General features: G+C 36.9%; 1 protein-coding gene across 1 annotated transcript in view; it reads right to left on the reverse strand.

The window, feature by feature from the left end:
- LOC108523542 (contactin-associated protein-like 2) overlaps positions 1 to 25392 on the reverse strand; it is a 1139721-nt gene that overhangs the window by 518146 nt on the left and 596183 nt on the right. Inside the window, exon 9 of the mRNA XM_017864187.1 lies at positions 7171 to 7342. Within this exon, the coding sequence (XP_017719676.1) occupies positions 7171 to 7342 (172 nt within the window). The remainder of the gene's footprint in view (positions 1 to 7170; positions 7343 to 25392) is intronic.

Raw genomic sequence — 25392 nt, forward strand, 5'->3', positions numbered from 1 at the left:
AGAATGGATTGTAAATGCTTCTTATCAGACTTAAAGAGACTATTCAATCAGTCTTAAGGTCTCTGTGTTGATGTCTGTGAGGTATGTCTGACTTAAACTAATTTGTTTTTTTTTTTCAGGATTATTTGGAATGCCCTTGGCTGAGGGGAGGGTTCATCAGTCAGTTTGAGGGCTTAGAATTTTATATTTGGTTTACATAGCAGAGACTTAGGAATCCTATGATGGCCTTTGAGGGTCTAATGTGTAAAGGGCCTCATGTCAGCCTGAGTGGCTGTGTAGAGCAGATATGGAGTGATGGCATGCTGAAGCAAAGGGAGTGTAGCCTAAGGAAGCTGTCCCCATTGCCTAACCTCTCTCTGACAACACATATGCCATGATTCATTTCAGCTTGTATGTAGTCTCCAAAAGATACAGAAATCACTGTGTGTCCCTATAGGGCCTATAAAATGCTTAGATGGCTGGTAGATCAGATGAAGGTATTAGGAGAAAGAACACCTAGTGTGTATAATCACCAGCTATGCTAGTTTACCCAGAACTGAGGGGTTTCTCTGGATGTGGGACTCTCAATGCTAAAACCAAATGGGATTCACACAAGCTAGGAATAGCTATCACCTTCAACACAGATCCCAGAATCGAAGTCCGGCAATATCCATGTCATATCTGAAGGTCAGCAGGAACAGGTGTCATGACAGTGGGTGGCAGGGACTGAGGTGGGACTCTGAAGACCGACCAGGCTGGGGACTCGCAGAGAGCTCAGAGGGAACGTCGGTGGAGCAGGTGGGACAGATCCCACCCCTGTGGTGATGAGGTATCGCATAAGCTGACTCTGACCCAGGCCACGCTAGCGCATCTAGGAGAACTCTTGAAATGGTAGTACAAGCACAAAAGGAAGTTTACCTTTGACTGAGATCAACTTCCATGTTGACTGAATATACACAGAAAGGAGGAGTGATTACAGTTCCAAAATGTATGTGTTCAAGTATTTATCTTTTCTGCTACTGCCTAGAAATAGGAAATTAGCGAATTAAGACAAATTTTAGAAAATGATAAATGTTACATGTTTTCTTCATCTAAGTTACGAATCCAGATTTTAAGCCTGCTTTTATAGAAACTCATGACCTCTTATGTTTTGGTCCATTTTCACATAGCTGTAAAGAACTGCTAGAGATTGGGTAATTTATAAAGAAAAGAGGTTTAATTGACTCACAGCCCCACACAGCTGGAGAGGCTTTAGGAAACTTATAATCATGGCAGAAGGCAAAGGGGAAGCAAGGCACATCTTACATGCCAGCAGGAGAGTGAGTGAAGGGGAAAGTGCTATACTTTTAAACTATCAGATCTCATGAGAACTCAGTCACCATCATGAGAACAGTAAGGGTGAAATACACCCCCATGATTCAATCACCTCCCACCAGTCCCCTTCGCTGATACATGGCAATTGCAAATCAACTTGAGATTTGGGTGGGGATACACAGCCAAACTGTATCATCCTTCTTGACTGCTCTCATTCACCTTTCCAACAGAGTCAATTTAGTTTTGAGATATTTTTCATGTATCTACCTAATCCTCATTAAACGTTCTTATGAAAATTTATTTACTTATTCTTATGAAAATTTATTTACTTATTCTTTTCTTTGAAAGAAAAAAAATCAAACTGGATATTCTTGAAAAGAAAACATTGAATTAAAGAAAAACTGGGTCTGTGATTATGTACTTCATCCAAAAATATAATGAAGACTTAATTGCTAACTCTGGAATAGGATCTAGTCTATTCATAATTTCTCAAGTGGTAATTTTATAGGCTATGTTTAAGTTGGGCCATTTGCATTTCCTTTTCTGCTCTCTGTGTTATCTGGGATGTTTATTGATTTTGTTTCTAAATTTTTTTTTTTAATATATTTTTAATGGAGGTAGACAGGAAAGAGCAGGGAAGATTCTAATTCTAATGAGTCACTTTTTACTAGTGCTGACTTTAACAATAGGAATTTGCTTTGGCCTCTAAACAGTTATTTAGTCCCCAAATTTCAATCTCTAGGGTACATGACTAAAATGCAACTTAATACACTCCAAAAAGTATTATCTTTTCTTTCAAAGTCATTTCCATATTTGAGAATTTGTTCTTCTGTATTCTGGTAAAATGATGGTACTGGTTAATTTTAGCAGTGTGGACTAGGGAAAGGGCAGGTGTTTTTGGCTCCAAGAAAAATAAAACTTAACTCATAATTACTTAGATAAATGATAGTTGATATTTTTCACATACAAATTAGTTTCAGGGGCTGCTTGATCTATGGTTTTCTTGATTCTACAGCTCTAGACATCAGGTCTACATTTAACCAAGGATGGTGGAGACCAAGAAGGGCAACTGTATCAGAAGAACAAAAGCTTTCCCAAGAACACCACAGCTGACTTCTGCTTAGCTCTTAGCAGCCAGGACTGTGTCTCATCTCTGCTTCTGCCTAGCATAAAGCAAAAAACATTCCTCTGGCAGCTGGGCTGTGAAGAGTGCTCTTAGGACTGAAATAGAAACCACAATTGCAAAATGGACTTCACTATTACTCACAAAACACACAAAAAAATTGTCAAATCAAGCATGATCACCACCTAATTAAGCTCAAAATATGTTAACATCAGCTTCTTCCTAACCATGTGTCCTGGCTACAACCAAGAAAAACAAATCAAACAGTAATTCTACACCAATTCACAAGTTCTGAGGCCGATGTCTGTTGTAGCGAGTCTCCGAGTTTAGGAATTCTGACCAATACCTGCAAGGACTGACTCACTCAATCTCCTAATACCCTCCCTGACTCTTCCGCAATGTCCATCCCTCCCCAAGCACTCCCCCTCCCCAACTTTGAAAGACCCTATGGTTCTCCTCGTGATTCTCTCTTGAGGGAAGAAGTGAATGGACCTAACTCTGGCTAAAGGAGTGTTTCTGAAGGTTTGAGCTCTCAGGTTTTAACACCCGGAAAGAGGCTGGAGAGAAAAATATTGAGAATAAGAGTTGAGTCAGGCATCTTAAGATGTTTGCCACAAGCAGTCAATCATGCAAGGGTTCCAGGAATGAGTAAAAGAGAGTAACAACGCAAGGAGAAACAAAAATGTTATCTCTGGGTATTTTACCTTTCTCAGAGAATGTTTTAGGAACTGAAGGTTTGCTGACAACCCTCCTCTCTAAGAGCAGGATATCACTGAGGGGCCCAAGCTAGCAGCTTCCATTGTTACAGAACACTTCCTGCCCATTATCCACCACCTCCCCTTCCAGTTCTATGACTGCTTATAAAATGTAACTAAAGATAACAAAGACCCTCAATAGTTAAACAAAAGGGATTCTGTCAAGCACAAAGGTTTATTCTGTAACCTGCAGACACAGGCTTGTTACATGCATATATCCAACTATCTTCTTGACATTTCTACTTAGTAGTCCAGTAGACATTTCAACTCATGTCCAACCTTGAATTTCTGACTTGTTTTCTTTAGCCCCCTTGACTAATTTTCTCTCCAACTAGCCTTCCCAATCTGAAGAGATAGCATCTCCTTTCTTCCTGCTGTTCTTAGCAAATCATTTGGATTTATTCCTATTTTCTCTATTTTTCACACCCCACATCTAATTTGTAAAGAAACCCTACTGACTCTGCCTCCAAAATGCATTCAGAATTGGCCACATCTCACTACTTCTTGTACTAGCACCCTGGTCTAGGCTACAAGCGTCTCTCACCTGGATTATAATGGCATAATTTCAGTTAGCCTCCTGTAGGAGCTTTCTTGCTCCTACAGCCCAGATTCATCCTTTTAAGACATGAGTACATCACGCTGCTCTATTTAGAATGCTGCAAATGACTCCTGTATTCCTTCAAAATAAAAGCTACACCCTTACAATAACCTACATGTGAGGAGGGCTTGCTCTGGCCTCTATTCCTTCAACTATTCTTGACCTCCTGAACTTGCCACCCTCGCTTCCATACTGACCCTGGATCATGCAAATGCCTCTTTGGTTGCCTGTGCTCTCTGGGTGAAACATTTTTTCCCTGCGTTAGTACATTCAGTTACCTCTTTCAAGTCTTGCACTAATATTATCTTTTCAATGGAGGCTTATCCTGATCAACCTATTTAAACTACAACTCAACACCTTGATCTACTGACATGCCAGCCTTCCTTGTTTTGTTCTAGTATTTTTACCCATAGAATTTATTCCTTCTCACTTGCTAGATTATTTACTTTTTAATTATAGTGTGTCATCTCTCCTTCCTCCCCTTCCTCCACCATGTGAGCTTAGAATTTTCAATAATCTTTATCTGTCCTGTTCAAGGATTTATTCCAAGTGCCTAGAATAGCTTGACATCTAGCATGCACTCAGAAAATAAATACTGAATGCATAATTCTGTAGCTTGGCATGCTTGCTCTTTCCTTGATTCAAAGCTGTGTTCAGAAAATAAGCACATGAACAAAATAAGCCACATGCAAATTGACATACAAATCAGAAAAAATAAAGTTCAAATGATAGGGTATTCCAATACAACACACAGAAAAACTCCTTCAGACAAATATTCCCCCAACTGTTTCCCTAAGTTCTACTCATCAAATCATTGCAGCTGTGACTATTATCTCCAAATGTTTTATAAAAGTCAGGCTTCTATAGCTCTTTTTTTTTTTTTCCCCTACATTCTCACTTATACCTTTTTCCCCCCCTCTCAAAAATAACTCTCAAATCGATCAAGCTGGAACTGGGAAGGAGAAAAGAAAGAGCCAGTGTAGGCTTCCTTTGGGAGAATTTGGGTAATCTGAAAAGAAAGTTGTAGATATGGGGCAGTTGCAAAGTCTTAGTGAGAAGAAGGAAGCACAGATGTGTTAGGGGTGTCTCGCTAAAAGGTTATCTGGATACATCACTGCTCAATGAGGACAGACTAAAACCGCTGGTATTTTCACCTGGGAAGACACAGATTAAGGGTGATATCATCAACACACTCTTCAGTGGTTTAAGTAAAACAGTCCTGTCTCATACCTATGAATGTACAGCACTTTACGCTTAAGATTTTGAACTGGAAACATTTTAGGTGACTAAAGGAATCTGCTGTTTCACACGTTGGTATTTAATGTACAGATGTTGTTGCCTTAAAAAAAAATAGTATAAGCTAAAAATAGGTTCCATAATGGGTTTAGAAAATGTGCGGAGAAGTGTCACAGGTGACTACTTCCCTGCAGCTAATCTTTTCATTTGTCATCCTAAAGAATAAAGAATAAGAAAGGTGTGAACTTTGTTCCTTTAGCTGCAGGAAACTTGGCAAGATGAATATTGGGCCTGACCTATTTTGGCAAAAAAAAAAAAAAAAAAAAAAAAAAAAAATATATTTTTGGTATCTTTCTGTTATCGTGAAAAATTGAAATTGTCTTCTTTCTTTCTGTACCCTCCCTTGTGTTGGTCTCCCAACCAAGAGTATCAACTTCCGTTTTCTTCATTACCAAAATCATTCATTCTTTCGGGGACCTCCTGTCTCTATTAGAGTAAAACATTAATATCTCAACATATCAACCTTCCTTCTTTAGTAGCAAACAATTTCTGTACAATGCCTGGAAACACGATGTTTAGAGAGAAACAGTAACATGTTACCTAGCCCATTTACTAAGCTGAAAGAGGTAATAAAATTATTGTATCATTATAGTTACTGACCTGAAAAAAAAGAGTAGATTCTAAAAAACTCCATAACTATTATGAAGAAAATATTTTTTTCTGTATAAAACAATTATAATATGTAGATAATTATCTAAAATCAGAACAAATGTTCTTTAAACATTCATCTCAGCTTTTCTGATTATTGCTGCCACTTGCTCTAGGCAGAAATAATAGCTGATACATTATTAATGGCTCAATAATTAGGAGTGGATTTCCATTAAAACTGTTCACTTTTCTATTGGAATATAAACTGTGTAGGCTACTAAGATCAGTACTTGCATAAATGAATAGAAATAAGCAGTATACTATGTCAGAAAGTATTATTACAAACATGGGAAGGCTTTATAAAAGTTATATCTTACAGCCACCACAAACTGTAACTTACATGAACGCCATCTTATTCAGATTATATGAAAGCAAACTTACTTCAAAATAGATTATTTTTTATGTTTGTAAAATTCGTTATTGAGTGACTTCTTAAAATATTTCTTCTTGAATAAAATAAATTTGTTAAACACTTACGGACTACATTTTGTTGTGGGTAGACTGAGATAGGATTAATATCTTATTTCAAAATTTTAAAAAAATTTAAAGAACTTTTATCTTCCCTAAACACAAAATTAATAAAATGATCTTTTAGAATAAGACAGTTCTTCCTCAAAAGATTTAAATATATCTTAGAAAATCATATAAATTCACTAGGTTAACTTCAAATCATACATAGTTCGTTTACAGACCAAGCATCTCAAAATGAAACTTGTTCATAGTGGAATGAGAGGCACTATCTATAAGTATGTTAAGGTCATGTATGCTGTATAATCATAATATTTCACATAGAAGTTGCATCTTTCCACTGTGTGAGAATACAATTAAAGTTTTTTATTAAAAATTTCTACCCAGATTTGCAAAACCAATAAAGATTTGATTTTGTCATATTTTAATATATGTATTTTGAAAGCTGGACCAGTTACTCTAAATATTCTGCTTCAAAATACCCATGTTGCCCACTGACACTTTTGTAATATTCCTTTTCTTTCAGAAGTGGGTTTTGGAAGGACATGCTGAGGCCAAGTCATGATTGAGACAGAAAGAGAAGGCACATTTCTGCTTGTAGACACAGAAAGCAAAACTAAAAATAAACTGTGAGTTTCTCTACCACACTGCTGTTGCTTGCAAAACTACTCGTTGAAGGCTAAGATTCTCTGATTGGAGCCTGTTGAACAAATGCAATACCACAGTGTGTTATATATGCAACACCACAGTGTGTTATATATGCAACACCACAGTGTGTTTTTATATGTATATACATATATAAAATAAAAACATAAACATAAACACGGCTAATATCACAAATATACAATACATACTTTGAATGGTAATTTCCGCTTTACCTGTTTTTCTTTAATATTTATTTTTCCTTTTGGATGTTTCCCTGGTCTCACAACAGAAACATAGATTTGGAAAGTACGGATAACGTGAGGTAGGATGAAAACATCATTTACCTGTCTATGATCGCACACATGTCAATGCTGACATTTGCAAAACTTCCCGGCTTCCTTTGTGCCACTTCGTATAAATTTACAAGTTGATCGTCCACTTGAATGAGCTGCATGCATCCTTGGAATGAAGGCTGAAGAACAGAGTGACTTGAGTTATTCATCTGGTTCAGAAAACCTGTGAAACAGAAGAAATGGGAATGTTAATCTGGTGTACAGTATGCTTCACCAAACTTCTTGTGGGTATTTTACCTGGCCACAGCCATCACATCCAACTACTGTTTCTTTGATCCTTGCTGATGTTATATTCAGTGTAGAAAAAGGAAGTTTTTTGAGAAAGTGAGATTATTACAGAGGAAGAAGTCAGGGTTGAATTGTAATGGGTTACCAGGTCAATGATTGCCTCTGGGGTCTACTGTCACTCAAATTTTCTCTTTTCACATCATCTTTCTCACTGTCACATCTTTCTGTCCCTCTGCTGACAAAGACTCACTGTTATTCTGTCTCTGCTGAGACAGGCCTCAGAGATTAGGATACAAAACTTTAGAACTTTCGCAGCTATCCAACTGTCTTCTTGTTTCTTTGACACTTATTTCTATTTTCTTTATTCCCTATTGCCTGTTATTCAGATGTCAAATAAGCCAAACTTACTATTATGAAATAAAGCAGATCAGTGTGTAACTCATTACAAAGACATATTTGCATTACAGATGCTGTTTTTTAAATTTATAAAATCTAAGGGAACATTAGAAGGAAATAAATTTAAGCATAAGGGTCAGCCACCCTGCTTTGAACATACATCTACAAGCTATCTAATATGGTATAAATAGTAGATCATAATATGGTATAAATACTAGTAGATAATAACAGATGGAACTAAAAGAGCAAGTAACAAGAACACACACACACACACACACACACAAACACACACATACACGCACACACAGTAAATACTGTTGATTCTGTTAAGAAATAGAATGCATACACCAACCTTGAAATCAGACATTAAGAGTTTATTGCTAAATAACTTTAACAGATCACCACCAATCAATTACTATTGTATCTTTTTAAGAGAAACATGCATAATTGGGTAGAAACATGCATTATGGATGGAAAATTTGTAGGCCATAAGAGAATGATATTTTTTCAAACCCATTAAGTGTCTAAAGAAAGTCCCCAGAGTTTCTACTTTTCATATGGTTCACCACATCAAATCTGCCTACTGGGCAAATTTAAACTGTACTAATTCGTCTGCTTGCAAATCTGAAGTTATTGACACATTCACTTCATCTAATATTATATCTGTAACAATAAACAATTTATATAAAATGGGTTGGAACCAAATGTTCCATTAAATGGATAAAAGTGAATTTTCAATAAAACAAAAATTCGCCATTAAATTAGTCTGTTCTCATGTTGTTAACAAAGACATGGCAAGACTGGCTAATTTATAAAGAAAAGAGGTTTAATTGACTCACAGTTGAGAAAATCTTGGAAGGGCTCAGGAAATTTATAATCATGATAGAAGGGAAAGCAAGCACGTCCTTCTTCACAGCGCAGCAGCAAGGAGAAGTGTCAGGCAAAGTGGGGAAAAGACTCTATAAAACCATCAGATCTCGTGAGAACCCACTCACTATTATGAAATGATAGAATTATCTCCCAGAGGGTCTCTCCCATGACATATAGGGATTATGGGAACTACAATTCAAGATGAGATTGGGGTGAGGACACTATCAAACCATGTCAACTGTTAAGTGATATTTTAAAAATATTCAGCCTGGTGCAGTGGCTCACGGCTCTAATCCCAGCACCTTGGGAGGCTGAGGCGGGCGGATCACGAGGTCAGGAGATCGAGACCCTCCTCGCTAACACGGTGACACCCTGTCTCTACTAAAAATACAAAAAATTAGTTGGGCATGGTGGTGGGCGCCTGTAGTCCCAGCTACTCGGGAGGCTGAGGTAGGAGAAAGGCGTGAACCCAGGAGGCAGAGCTGGCAGTGAGCTGAGATCGCGCCACCGCACTCCAGCCTGTGTAATAGAGCGAGACTCAGTTTTAAAAAAAAAAAAAAGAAAAAATCCTATTCTTGTTGACTAAGGATACTAAGGATAGTATTTTAGTATAGCAGAAAACTTCTTTCTCTCTTCGTTAATGGATTACAATATTTAAAGTCCAATAACTGTCATTTGAATCTCCTTTAAGGATTAATCACAAAGGTATATTTTATTTTCTATTAACACAGTACTGTATAAAAATAAGATTGTATTTGAATGAACTTCTTGACCTAAAAAAATCCATATGAGACTCTATTTTAATGTTAATATATGGCTCGTGTGTGTGTGTGTGTGTGTGTGTGTGTGTGTGTGTATTTTCTAGTCAACCACATTTTTTTCATTTGCATTGACTTAGTCCCTTTGGAAAAATGCTGTTATTAGATAAATGATCTGTTTAGACCAGTTGCATGCACACACATGATTTTCAATTGTTTAATCAAGGTAAAATTGAATAGACTGTAATGTGTAAACTTAGCAGAGAGAAAACACCCAGTTGTAACTTACTGACCACTCTTAAGAAGACTCTCATTTCTGTTTTGTTTTTTTTTTTTTAAATAACTGGGAGTCTCACCATATCCATACTCTGTTTGAAAGATTTCAAAATGAACGGATGTATCTGTGAAAATAAAAGCTACTCTGAAGCATAGCAGTTGCATAAACATCGATTACTACAAATTGGGTACAATTAAAATTGTAAAACAAGACGTCATCAGTCACTTAAAAAAATGTTCTGTTTGATCTCGGTAATTTTGAAGTTGTTAGGTCCTTTTATTTTCCAATAGGAGATATATTCTAGGAGAAGATAATTACAGGACAAAATACTGCATATTCATTAAGTTTTTTCTTTCCATACATTATCTTTAAATATTCCAAGATGGACATCATTAATCTTTGGCTCCTGATTTCACACCCTTTTTTTGTCCCCTTCTATAACCAGTTAGGCCTGACTTCTGTGAACAATAGAAAACTCTGCACTTGGTCTCTGAGATGGCTTAATTTGTGGAAAGTCAGTCACCATGTCATACACAGTCTTCTGGAGTGGCCCAGGAGAGGTAATGAATATTCATCATGGTTTGAAATTAATTCTAAGGTGATATGTTATGCAACAATAGATATCAAATAAAGAACTTGATGTTTGGATATGCCATCCAGGTTGCTGTGAATGCCATTAATTCACTCCTTTTTATGGCTGAGTAGTACTCCACTGTATATATACCATAGTTTATCCACTTGTTGATTGATGAGCATTTGAGCTGGTTCCATATTTTTGCAATTGTGAATTGTGCTGCTATAAACATGTGTTTTTAAATATATATACATGCAATGGAATACTACTCAGCCATAAAATTAAATGAATTAATGGCATTCACAGCAACCCAGATGGGACTGGAGACTATTATTCTAAGTGAGGTAACTCAGGAATAGAAAACCAAACATCGTACATTCTCACTCATAAGTGGGAGCTAAGCAATGAGAATGCAAAGGCATAAAAATGATACAGTGGACTTTGTGGACTCAGGGTGGAAGAGTGGGAGAGGGGTGAAGCATAAAAGACTACAAATTGGGTTCATTGTATACTGCTAAGGTGATGGGTGCACGAAAATCTCATGAATCACCACTAAATAACTTACTCATGTAGCCAAATACCACCTGTTTCCCCTAAAATCTGTGGAAATAAAAATTGAAAACAAACTAAAATAGAATACTTTAGAGCCAAAAAAAAAAAAAAAAAAAAGAATTTGATATTGGCAGAGAATTATAATAGAAACCTAAAAATGTGGCAGTGATTTAGGGACCAGAATATGCAAGTTGTGGGACAGGCCTTAAAAGAAACTTGATGGCTCTTGAGGAGCTGTAATGACTTAAAGGAAGGTGAGGAAAGTGTTACCGGAAATGAGAGAAAATTAGATTTTCGCTATGTTCCAGTGGAAAGTTTAGCAACATTGTTGCTTGTGATAATATGGAAAATAAAAAGATATACTTAAATAAAATTGTATAATCTAGCTAAGGATATTTCCAGGTAAAGTATTGAAGGAACCGTCTGGCATCTTATGTTTGTAGTAAAAGAAAAAAAAAAATGGGAGAGAAGAAGCTAAAGAAGAACTATCACGAATGAAGAAGCCAGGCAATACTGAATTTTAAAGTAAAATGCTCTTTCAATTCCAGTCTCTCCAGATGGTGAACAATGCAAACATTAAGAAATCACATTGCCAAGCAAAGATCAAATTCCAGGAAACACAATCTAAAGATGACAAGGAAGTGTGATTACAAAATCTACATAAAGACCTGAGAAAATTATTAGGTATTCCTCAGAGGGACACTCCATGAGACAGAAGACCCACTAAACAGTTTAATTTATGCTTTACAAGTCTTTTCAGTTAAACAATAGGGATTTAATGATCTAAGAGCCTTTTCCTTCTGTAGATCTATAGAATATAGAAGCTCAAGGGGTCAGGGTGAGCTTATCTTTATATAATTGTGGATGTGCCTTTTATGAAGTGGAGTAAACCTGAATAAAATTCATATAAAGTCCATTCTTTTTTTTTTTTTTTTTTGAGACAGAGTCTCGCTCTGTTGCCCAGGCTGGAGTGCAGTGGCGCGATCTCGGCTCACCGCAAGCTCCGCCTCCCGGGTTCACGCCATTCTCCTGCCTCAGCCTCCCGAGTAGCTGGGACTACAGACGTCCGCCACCACGCCTGCTAATTTTTTCTATTTTTAGTAGAGACAGCGTTTCACTGTGTTAGCCAGGATGGTCTCGATCTCCTGACCTCATGATCCGCCCACCTCGGCCTCCCAAAGTGCATTCATTTTTAAGATAACTATATTGGAGGTAACACCACCAGCTTGTACTGAAAGGAACAGAGGTGGGACAAAATAGAAAAAGGCCTTCGACCTCCAAACTTTATGGTCAAGAGGCTATGCAGCTGTAAACACAGACAACCTTCTATATATATAAAAAAGGATGACGTAGAGTGGCAGAACTAACACAGAGGACAGAGCCAAGAGCTATGGAGAATCATTTCGAGAAAACAGCATGACTGAGTCCTAATCAAGAATGACCAACATGTGCCTGACTGGATTGCAAAACTGCTATGGAACACTGACTTCTTTGTCTCTCTCATTTTCTCCATTTTTGAACCAGAGAGTCTAATTTGGTTTCTCTGTGCATAATCTACCATTGTATATGTAGGGTGAGGGTGGCACAAAACTTGCTCATAGGTCTTAAGATTGACAACTGTACTTGGGAAGTGATACTTGAGTGACTATACCTAAACAGCTTCATTTTCTCTTGGAACTCTCTGAGATTCATTTTGGATTGACTAGACTTAGACAATGAGGTCCTGGAGTTTGAGCAGATGGCCTAGTGGAATGAGACTTTGGATGGCTTTCAGAAGAAGTTGGGTGTACTTCGTTTGTGGAAGAAGATACGAATTTCTGTGGGCAATAGGGTGAACATCTTGGCAATCAGTCTCCAAGATGGCCATAAGTCTTCACATTATGTTATTTTAAATACCTCCTAATATTTATGGCCTGTATAGTTCCCTCCCACACAATCAGTGCTGCTCCGTGTGACACATGGAATGTTACGGTAGTAACAAGGTGATATGATTTCCAAGGTTAAGTATAAAGGCATTAGAGGCTGCACCTTGGTCTTTTGATCCTTTACTCCAGGGAAGCCAGCCTAAAAGCCATGGAAACCCTCAAGTACTGAGATGGAGAAGCACCTACGAGGAGAACTAAAGCCTGTTACCAAGTGCCAACAGCAGCTTGCTAGCCATGTGAGTGTGACATCTTGAAGTGGAGCCTCTAATCCTAGAAAGCCATCAGCTGATTGTGGCTCTAGGAAACATGTATCTGAAGTCTCACAAGAAATATCAGGTCAGAACTGCCCAGCCAAGCAGCTCCTAAATTACTGGCCTCTTATGGAAAAGAAGAGATAATAAATTAGTACTACATCGAGCCACTGAGTGTTGAGGCAATGCACTATGCAGCAATATATAACTAATACAAAGTGTAACAAACACATCCTGCTATTATTTTCTCAAATCAGCTTGAATAATTAGAACCTGAAGATTGCTCACACCTGCAAAACGTTCTGTAACTGGTGGAATATCGACAGTTCCCTTAGTCAACAATGAGTTAAAGATGTTGGATCTCTGATACTGAACCTCCTGCTGGCTTTAACTCCCTTGGAAACAGAGGAGGACCTATTATTTATTTTCTGTGTTTGTTCCCTTTATGAACAAATAAAATTTCAGTAAAAATACTAGTGTGTTTGTGTCTGTGATACCTTCAGTGACTACTGCAAAGCTCAGGATTTAACATACTTAGAAGATTAATAGTGGGATTTTCTGGCAACATAAATTTGCAGCTGGCATTTTGAGGGTCAAAAATGAATAGCTGTAAAATGGTACTAAAGTGAACGTAACAAAAAAGTGTCAAGTTAGTAAAAAGATAATATAGAATAAAGGTAAATTTTTTGCATGTTTTGTTATATCTTTAAATTTCTATGAATTTGGAATAAAAAATACAATGTCTATACATGGGTTATTGTAACTGGTTTCTACAATCTGACAGTGTGTTACAACACCCACAGTGAATTATAATCTTGTCAGTCTCAATTGCATCTTACTTTCTCTGCACTGGAAACCTTCCTTCTTTACAGGAACATTGTAATTATATCACTTTACTGGCATGTCTGAAATTTCTGTTTCAAGACTTGCATATAAAAACTTCATACTTGATTTGAACTCCACTCAGTACATTGCTATTCTTGCTGACAAAGAAAACACATGCATTTTCAAGGTTTTAAAATTTTGATTCAGAAATACATCAGTGAAAAATTTGCTGATATTTGTTTTGACATTAAAATGGCAACCTAAATTGTTATAAGTTATAATGTTCATCTGATGATATGGAAAAGCAAACAGTAGACAACAAGGTTGAAAATTTACATGTTTAAAACCAAGTGCATATAAAGCTTCTCTCTGCTTATTTTAAAGTTGGGAAGGTTGGGAGGTCCAAGGGAGGCTGGTGGAATGCTTTAAGGATGTTTAAAACCACCTACTGTCTTCCTTTCAATTTGATCTTGGCAGATTGCACAAAATGTCTCCTAATCTCTACTGTTTACTCAACCTTCCTGAATAACTTAGTCAAAAACCCATTGAGCAGGGGCAGGAAAACAGCCTCAAAAAAACAAGGGTCCAAGCAGGCAGGAAGATAGAGTGGTTCAGTGGAAGAGGGTCTAGTGGTGTCCAGGACCTGTGCACAGAGGACATCCACACAGGATCTCCACCCCACATGGCTGGGAGATTGGTTATAGTACAGGATGATTGAGCAAATAAATAAATACATGGAGGATACTGAGAGCCAAATTCTCAATGTCAAAGAAAGAGGGTACATATATGAAACATAAGAAAGACAGAATGTTCATGCCTGTAATCCCAGCACTTTGGGAGGCTGAGGCAGGCGGGTCAGAAGGCTAGGAGTTTGAGACCAGCCTGGCCAACATGGTGAAACTCCATCTCTACTACAGACACAAAAAATTAGCTGGATGTGGTGGCGTGCACCTGTAATCCCAGCTACTCGGGAGACTGAGGCAGGAGAAATGCTTGAACTTGGGAGGTGGAGGTTGCAGTGAGCCAAGATCGTGCCATTGCACTCCAGCCTGGGTGACAGAGGAGATTGTCTCAAAAAAGAAAAAAAAAAAAAAAAAAAAAAAGGCAGAATGAACCCGGTGGATTTGCATTAGGATTTAATCAATTAGTATAAATTTGTGGTTTTCACTATATGTAGATAGATACAGAAATAAATATGAATGAAATTGTATATTTGGTCAATATACAGATGGTTCCTATCATCCACTGGGGACAGCCTATGAACAGGGTCCCTCTCAAAGCAATGAATAGTCCTGTTTCCCAGATCCTGGTTTCTATGCTAGGCAAAACCAAGACTCCTTGGAGAAATGACTGATTCTAAACTGTGTTATGGAAAGTACAATAAGAGTCTGGAACATTTTGCTGCACCAGTAAGTAAAGAACTGCCCAAACAATGATGGGGCCATGTCAGAATGACACAGGAGCCAGCCTGAAATGGCTTCTGCTCCCCAAATTAAGGACAATTTGTGTACAAAATAAATAATTTGAGTATCAAAAAGAGACTTTGAATATCAAAATAAAAAAGGGAGGAGGAAAAAAAAGGAAGCTATAGATCATATCCTACTGAATAAAATAGGAATCCAAGGGTCTGCCTGTCTAAAAATGAATCAATACATAGGGAAAATCGAAAGCTCCTCCAATAGCACTATGCTAAGTAATAGATGTAACAGGAATGTAGGAAGAAGAAAGTCACCATTTGGAAACCATCATATTAATAATTAATTAAGGCAAGGCATATCAATAGGTGCTCAAATAAGTGGGTGAAAGTTGGAAGCAGAACATAGCCTCAAACTATCTCCTTAAAAATATGTTTTTTTTAAAAAAACCTCATAAACCACCCCCATATAATGAATGAGGCCTACTATATGATAGCACAATAGGGTAAATACAGTCAATAATAATTGTATATTTTAAAATAAATAATGTAATTGGATTGTTTGTAACTCAAAGGATAAATGCTTGAGATGGATACCCCAGTCCCCATGATTGAATGCTTATATCAAAACCTCTTATGTACTTCATAAATATATCCACCTACTGTGTACCCCAATATTACAAACATATGTTTACTAATTTCAAGGGGGAGAGTAGTCACTTTACATTGGAGAAACCAGGAAGATCCCTTTATAATCAAGTGATCAATGTTATCACCATGAGTAACAGGACCAGTTGACACTGGGGGCCACCTGATGAGATTCAATGAGAAGAAGAAAGCATGGTGTGTAAGACATCTGTCAAAAATACAAGGTTGGGTATAATATCAAAGAAACATCAAACCAATCCAATTTCAGGACAACTGACAAATGACGGGGATAGAATATTCAAGAATGAGAAAGTTGTGAAAGTGAAGAAATGACTAAAGTGAGAGATGTTTATGATTGTCAGAGACTGGAGAGTCAGAAAAAGTGTGTGACATGTGATCCCAGAGTGGGTCCTTTTGTTGTAAAGGACTGATATGGTTTGGCTGTGTCCCCACACAACTCTCACCTTGAACTGTAACTCCCACAATTTCCATGTGTCATGGGACAAACCCAGTGGGAGGTAATTGAGTCATGGGGGTGGGTCTTTCCTGTGCTATTCTCATGATGGTGAATAAGTCTCACAAGATCTGATGGTTTTAAAAATGGGAGTCTCCCTGCGCAAATTCTCTCTCTTGCCTGCCACCATCCATGTAAGATGTGACTTGCTCCTTCTTGCCTTCCACCATGCTTGTGAGACTTCCCCAGCCACAAGGCACTGCAAGTACATTAAACCTCTTTCTTGTGTAAATTGCCCAGTCTCAGGTATGTTTTTATCAGCAGCATGAAAACAGACTAATACAGTACATTGGTACAAGCAGAGTGAGGTGCTGCTGAAAAGAATCCTGAAAATGTGGAAGCAAGTTTGGAACTGGTGACAGGCAGAGGTTGGAACAGATTGGAGGGCTCAGAAGAAGACAGGAAAATGTGGGAAAGTTTGGAACTCCCTAGAGACTTGTTGAATGACTTGACCAAAATGCTGATAATAATATGGACAATGAAATCCAGGCTGAGGTAGTCTCAGATGGAGATGAGGGACTCGTTGGGAACTGGAGCAAAGGTGACTGTTGTTATGTTTTAGCAAAGAGACTGGTGGCATTTTGCCCCTGCCCTAGAGATTTGTGAAACTTTGAACTTCAGATAGATGATTTAGGGTATCTGGCAGAAGCAATTTCTAAGCAGAAAAGCATTCGAGGGGTGATTGCGTGCTGTTAAAGGCATTCGGTTTTTAAATGGAAACAGAGCACAAAAGTTTGGAAAATTTACAACCTGACAATGTGATAGAAAAGAAAATCCCATTTTCTTAGGAGACACTCAAGCCTGCTACAGAAATCTGTATAAGTAATGAGGATCCAAATGTTAATCATCAAGACAATGGGGAAAATGTCTCCAGGGCATGTCGGAGAACTTTGCGGCAGCCCCTCCCATCACAGGTCTGGAGGTTTAGGGAGGAAAAAATCATTTCATGGTTCAGGCTCTGGGTCCCTATGCTATGTGCAGTCTAGGGGACTCGGTGCCCTGTGTCCCAGCCTCTTCAGCTGTGACTAAAAGGGGGCAAGATACAGCTTGGACTGTTACTTTAGAGAACAGAAGCCCCAAGTCTTGGCAGCTTCCATGTGGTATTGAGCCTGTGGGTGTACATGAGTCAATAATTGAGGTTTGGGAATCTCCACCTAGATTTCAGAGGATGTATGGAAATGCATGGATGCCCAGGCAGAAGTTTGCTACAGAGGTGGGACCCTCATAAAGAACCTCTGCTAGGGCAGTGCAGAAGGGAAATGTGGGGTCAGAGGCCCCACACTGAGTCTCTACTGGGGCACTGCCTAGTGGAGCTGTGAGAGGAGGGACACCGTCCTCCAGTCCCCGGAATGGTAGATCCACCTACAGCTTATACTGTGTGCATGGAAACGCCACAGACTCAACACCAGCTCTTGAAAGCGGCCAGGAATGGGGCTACACCTTGCAAAGTCACAGGGGCAGAGCTGCCCAAGGCCACAGGAGCCCACCTCTTGCATCTGCATGACCTGGATATGAGACATGAAGCCAAAGGAAACATTTTTGAGCTTTAAGATTTGACAGCCTTGCTGGATTTTGGACTTGCATGGGGACTTTAGCCCCTTTGTTTTGACCAGTTTCTCTCATTTGGAACAGCTCTAGTAACCCAATGCCTGTACACTCATTGGGTCTAGGAAGTAACAAACTTGCTTTTGATTTTACAGGCTCATAAGCTGAAAGGACTTGCCTTGTCTCAGAAGAGATGTCTGACTATGGACTTTTGAGTTAATGCAGAAAGTTAAGACTTTGGGGGACAGTTGGGAAGGCATGATTGGTTTTGAAATGTGAGGTCATGAGATTTGGAAGGGGCCAGAGGAGGAATGATATGGTTTTGCTGTGTCCCCATCCAACTCTCATTTTGAATTGTAACTCCTACAATTCCCACATGTCATGGGAGGAATCTGGTTGGAGGTAATTGAATCTTGAGTGTGAGTCTTTCTCGGGCTGTTCTCGTGATAGTGAATAAATCTCATGAGATCTGATGGTTTTAAAAATGGGAGTTTCCCTGCACAAGTTCTCTCCCTTTGCCTGCTGCCATCCATGTAAGATGTAACTTGCTCCTCCTTGCCTTGCACCATGATTGTGAGGCTTCCCCAGCCACGTGGAACTGTAAGTCCATTAAACCTCTTTCTTTTGTAAATTGCTTAATCATGAATATGTATTTATCAGCAGTGTGAAAACAGACTAATACAAGGACATTATCAAACAAGTAACAAAAGTTGAAGGAGGTCTCTGGGTGAAGGGTACACTAGTGGCCTTTTATCCTTCTTGCAATTTTTTTGGTAAGTTTTAAATTGTTTCAAAATAAAAACTATTGTATAAAATGTTATGTTCCAACTGAAATGACACTTAACACTAAAAATTCTGTCATCCAAGAGCTCTAATTTAGATATTTTATTCAACATTATTATGCATTCAATGTCTATGGATTATTGATAAAATTGCTATTCCTAATGTCAGTTAAAATTTTCAGGCCACAAAAGAACATTTTTCAGTCTTTCTCTTACTAGATCTGTCAGTAGCATTTGACACTTGATTCTCATATATGTATGCTATATGATCAAACCAGGATGACTTTTGTGGCTTTCAAAGACCGAACATTCTGACTCCTCACTCTTACTGCAAGGTAAATTCGTATCTCTTTTTAGGCAGATTTAGGCATAGAGAGATCCCTAACCCTAAAAATTGTAGGATACATTCACCCACTTAGATAGTCACCCTTCTGAAATTTACAAATTAAAACAATATTAATTAAACCATTAAATATGCATAAAAATTATACATGAGTTTTACTTTTTCTGTAATGTATACTTTACTCTTCAAGGAAATTTATCATATTTAGCAATAGTTCTGCCATGTTATTGTGTGGCTACTTTGCTAGTTTTCGGAGTGAATACTTAAGATGTCTCTCCTTGGTCACCATGTTTCAGCCATACTCTTGTCTATGCATCACAGGAAAACCAAACCCTGTCTGCCTATTTTTCTCCCTTGCACTTTTTATGGTTGAGTTATTTTTATGATTCAGGTCAGTTCAAATGTCACCTTCCAAGAGGCCCTCCCAGTCCAATCAATTTAAAATTATTCTATAAATTTTTTTCATTTTAGATCTTCAACTACTAATTTCTTCTTACAGAATTTGTCACAATTTATAATTATCTGCATTGGTTTATTTAGTTACATATGTGTATGGGGTGTGCGTGTGTGTGTGTATGCACTTCTGAATATGTTATTTTCCTTTTCTAGTATATTCATTTTATGAAACAGCGATTCATAAATGATTTTTATTTTTTTACTTTAAGTTCTGGGATACATGTGCAGAACATGCAGGTTTGTTATATAGGTATACATGTGCCATGGTGGTTTGCTGCACCCATCAATCCGTCATCTAGGTTTAAAGCCCCATATGAATTAGGTATTTGTCCTAATGCTCTTCCCTCCCTTTCCTGCTACCCCCTGACAGGCCACGGTGTGTGGTGTTCTCCTCCCTGTGTCCATGTGTTCTCATTGTTCAACTCCCACTTATGAGTGAGAATGTGTGGTGTTTGGGTTTCTGCTCCTACTATAAAGACACATGCCCATGTATGTTTATTACAGCACTATGTATCTTTTTAGAAATATTTGTTGATACAAAATTCACATACCTTAAAAGTCACCACCTTACTTACTTAAAACAATCCATATGATAAAGGAGAGAAGATCAAGATATAAGGTATTTATTAAGTCTGAAAATAGTGACAAAAATATCTTCTTTAAAATATAATATACATTGGTTTCCAGACTTATGGACCTCTCTATATTTGTTAGGTGAAAGATCAGTTAAATGAATACGTTAATTTTTATGGAAAAAAAATGTATTGAGTAAGGCAGATACAGAGCCAGGAGAGAGGAATGGCATTAAACTGCTGGTCAGAGACCTTTCTGATAAGAGAACTGACACCAAGACCTCAAGGAAGTAAAGATGTAATATTAAGTATCACTTTTTTTCTAGGATAAAAATAGTGTTGGTAATTTCAATCCTTTTAATATTTATTAAGCACCTAAAACATATTGCTTTTGTCCTCAGGAATGCTATAATCTCATTAGGAAGATAAACCACAGAAATAGCAATATAATAGGATTAAAAACAATATTACTGCTCATTCACATGAGTAGATAAAATGGCAGTATTAAAAAGTTTGAGAAGGCGCCACTCTCTTCTTGATAATTTATCTTTCTTTGGCTAACAACGTACTACATTATCCGGGGCTTTTCTCTGACTTTTCACATTTCAACCTCCTGTACTGACTTCTTGTCTCTTACGTCGTCTGTAAGTGAGCAAGTTCCTAAAGTTGTTTCTAGGCTACTTCTGTTTTCTTGGTAGAGTCTCCATAATAAAGACCTCATCCAAAGCCATTGCTTCAACTACCAACTATGGGAGGATGTCTCTAATCATATCTCCATCTCAGCTCTGTCCTCTGAACTCAACACTAATGGATCCAAAGCTTATTTTGATTCCTTCATTTTAATGTTTCACTCATGTTCAAAACTCAAGATACTGCTGGTAAGCTGCCATTGTCTTTATATCACTGGTCACTCAAAAAGTCTTAGCTTCAATTTCTTTATCAATAAATTTGTGCACATTAATCAATCAAGAGTTGATCCTGGCACTTCCATCCTCACTCTGCAAAATGCATCATCATGTCATATTAATTCTACCTGTTGAATAGCCTGCTTTCTCTTTATGCCCACCTGAGCCCAGACTACCACAGCCTTTCTATTACCCACTTCTAATTTGTTTCTGTCTTGACGTTTGAGGTGTCTCTATCAAAAATATTAATCTGATTCTGTTATGCTCCTGTTCAAGAGCCTTTTATTTATCTAATGAAATAAACTCAGGTATTTTGAAAATGCCCAGGATCTTTTTTTCCCTCTAAATGATCTGGTTTTCCAAATTCAAAATACGTTTGTAGTGATTTACAAATTATTATGCCATATATAAATAAGAAAATATTTATTTAAAAAATGACATTTATTAGATTAATTGACTTTATTTAATAAAAATTAATTTGGTATAATTTATTGGACCATTTAGAGTAGCTATATTATTTTAAATTATCTATACTTTAGCTAGAATATTTCAAAATATTTAAGGTTTAGAATGTTATTTTAATACATGGATATTTATTATAACTATATTGTGTTAGTTGTATCAACTATTTTTTAATATTATTTGTGGGTTTTTCACCTTACATAATACTCATTATATGTAAAATATGCTTATACTAAAGTTGACTTAACATTAAAAGATAGTGATATGTTTGAGTATCTTTTAATAAGCATAAAGATATTTACAAGAACATAAAAATGAAAAGAACTTAGACAAGCAGACTAGTATTTTGACAAACTGGGATGCTGAGCAGTTTGCAAATCAAATTATACAAAATGATTTAAAAAGCCATCGTTGCCTAGGGGCCACGACAAAAGGAAGTACAGAAGAATCGAACTGAATAGTTTGACACTTTCATGTATTTATTTACATAGTCTTTTTTCATGACCCAGTTGTGTTTTGATAAATACAGAAAATGCAAAATATAAAATAAATAATTTTTTCATCCGATAACTTTAATTCCTTATATCCACAAACTGCTAGTATATCTAAAACATAGGCAAATACAGTCATAACATAAAATAATATTGTCTTACTGACTTTTTTCTTATAAGTGTAAACATTTGGTTAATTACTATGAAATTATACAATATTTTGAAAAATACAATGTTGGTGGTTGGAAGCTTGGGCTGCAGAATAGCCAGAACTGGTTTAAGATGTATTTGTGTGACCTTGACTAACTCATTCATCCTGTCTTAATTCCAGTTTTTTTCATTTGTAAGGAAGGAATTAATAATACCCAGTTCTTATGGTTTTTGTAAACTGTTAAATAAAACACTGTATTAAAAGCCCCTAGTACAGTGACTGACACCCAGCAGCTGCTCAGTCAGTTCTGCTATTGTCATTGAGCGTTTGTCTGAATTAGACAGCTTTGATGGAATAGCATGAAAGTTTCTCACGTTTAAAAATATTTTGTATTTGAGAGATATATGATATAAGTCAGTATGATTGCATGTGGACAAGTAAAATATGAACATAAACTAGACTCACAATTATCTGCATTAAGATGGTAGGGAAAATCCAAATAGTAGGAAATCAAGCACAATTTTCTTTGGCTTCAGGATACCTCTATATATATGACAATATATTTTAGTATTCTGTTAATTTGATATTAACTTCAAATCAATAACAAAGCCAGAGTGTGAGGCTCTGTCTCAGGAGTTGCTTTGAAATTGGTGAGGCAAGAAATGCTTTGGGTAACGTGGGCTCTTCCCTTTGTCACCTTAACATTTTTCTGCCTTTTTTTTTTTTTAGCTTTGATGCTTAGAAGTGTGCTTGGCCTAAAACAGGAACCTGTGACTGCCCTTCTTCCTCCTGCTTCTTCTTTTCTTTGTTCTCATGGTGACTGTTATTGTTTGCATTATTAATATTAATCTTGATATAATCTTTTGAAGCTTTTCAATATTCTATACTTGGTATAAATAATATGCTTTTACATGTTATAAAAACGTCTTCGTGTTCACTGATGAAGCATAATGCTAAAATGTAAATGTAAAATGCTACAAGAGCACCTAGAAATTTCATTCATCACAAAACCCTTCAATAAAAATCAAGCGTTTTTTTTTTTCAAGATTATAATGTCTATTCTGAGATATGTTAAAACATGGCTTTTTGTATCTGAAAACATTTCTAAAATATTAACTATACCCCAAATGTTTATAATAACATAAGTTTTCTGATATGAGATAATTTATCTAAGATACTTAACATTCAGTAATTATCACATTACATAATAGGAAAGAGAAACAATAATCTCTAAGGATTATATTTTCTAGGATGAGGCAACATGGGAGCCTGAAAATTTTCCAGTTTCAAACATCTAGAAATGCTAAATAAAACATAATACACACCTTTTAAGTTATGTATCTGAACATCCAATAAAATAGGAGCTTTTGGGTATCAAGACAAAAAGAGATAACTGAAATTTGGGGTGTAAGCTGATGGTGAGCTATAGTATTCAGAGAGTATTTACTAATCTTTATAATGCAGAAGTTTGGATTGAAGGCCAAACAGAATTAGAAATCAAGTAATAGACCTGCACAAAAATAGGAACTCCCTCATGCCCCTAGGCCCACCACACAAAACCTGAGAATGCCAAAATCTCAGTGAAGCAGATCCTGGAGAAAAACTCACTAGTCAGCAAAAAGGGATGACAAGAAAATTTGTATTTTCTCTTTTTCCAAAAAACAATGATAATTCTTGAGAATGCATAAGCTACAACCTTGCTGAATTAGATTACGGCTTTTGAATTTACACTGACTATTGGATATAACACCCAAATTAAGAAATTAAAATAGAAAAAATGGTTCCAAGTTGGTATCTTTTGAAATAAAGTGTAACCCCTCTCTAGATTGACTCTGGAGTTATAGGATTACTAAGGACAAAGCCCTGAAAAATTTAAACTCAATCCCAAAATACAAAACTCAAGAAAACAAGTGTAATGAACAGGATTCAGCAGAAACACCACACAGAAAATTTGGCCGCCATGAACTGAATTTCAGATAAATTTTGGGTTTAAGAAATAAAACATTCATAAATTATTCAAAGTAAAATGAGAATTAAATATACAAGAAAAGAATAAGATATACTGTAATAGACTGTTCTCATACTGCTAATAAAGACATACGCAAGACTGGTAATTTATAAAGAAAAGAGGTTTCATTAACTCACCATTCTGCAGCACTGGGGAGGCCTCAGGAAACTTATAATCATGGCAGAAGGGGAAGCAAACACACCCTTCTTCACATGGCGGCAGCAAGAAGTACAGAGCAAAGGTGGGGGAAAGTCCCATTATAACCATCAGATCTCGTGAGAACTCACTATCGTGAGAATAGCAATGGGGAAACCGCTGCCACGACTCAATTACCTCTCACTGGCTCCCTCCCACGACATGTAGGGATTATGGGAAGTACAATTCAAGATGAGATTTGGGTGGGAACACAGCCAAACCATATCAGATAATACTTAAAAATTACCAGTCATTGTTGATAAGGAAATAAATGGATACTCCAGGAACTAAAAATGTGTTATTGCAGTTAAAAACTCGTTAGTTATGAACATTCTAATTGGACCCTTTTAGTTATTTTGAAATGTAAAATAAAGTATTGCTGGCTTTAGCTACCTTGTTGTACTATCAAACATTAAATCCTACACATTCTATCCAACTGTATTTTTGTATCCATTAACTGTCAGCATTTCCCACCTCACCCACTATCCTTCCCAGCCTTTGATAACCATCATTCAACTATCTCCGGGAGTTCAATTATTTTAATTTTTAGCTCCCACAAATAAGTAAGAACACACATAGTTTGCCTGGTTTACTTCACTTAACATAATGTCCTTCAGTTCTATCTACGTAGCTGCAAATGACAAGATCTCATTCTTTTATATGGCTGAATAGTATTCTGTTGTGTATATGATGAATTCTTTAGGTGATGGATACCCCATTTACCCTGATATAATTATTAGACATTCTCAGGTACCACATAAATACATAGACCTATTATATACCAATATAAGTTAATTTTTTTGAAGAAAAAACCTCTCATTAGTTGCATTAAGCAGATGAGACAAAGTTACAGAGTGAATTTGTAAACTGAAAGGTAGACTGAATATCTGCAATGTCATTCAGAAATTTAAAAAAACTTAGAAACATTAAACATAAATTCTACAATATAGAGTATAAAAATGAGTTCTAATGTATTAAGTTGGTGCAAAAGTAATGGTGGTGGCCGGGCGCGGTGGCTCAAGCCTGTAATCCCAGCACTTTGGGAGGCCGAGACGGGCGGATCACGAGGTC

The sequence above is a fragment of the Rhinopithecus bieti genome, unplaced genomic scaffold (genome assembly GCF_001698545.2).
Source record: "Rhinopithecus bieti isolate Rb0 unplaced genomic scaffold, ASM169854v2 scaffold_74573, whole genome shotgun sequence".
In the NCBI taxonomy this organism is placed as follows: Eukaryota; Metazoa; Chordata; class Mammalia; order Primates; family Cercopithecidae; genus Rhinopithecus; species Rhinopithecus bieti.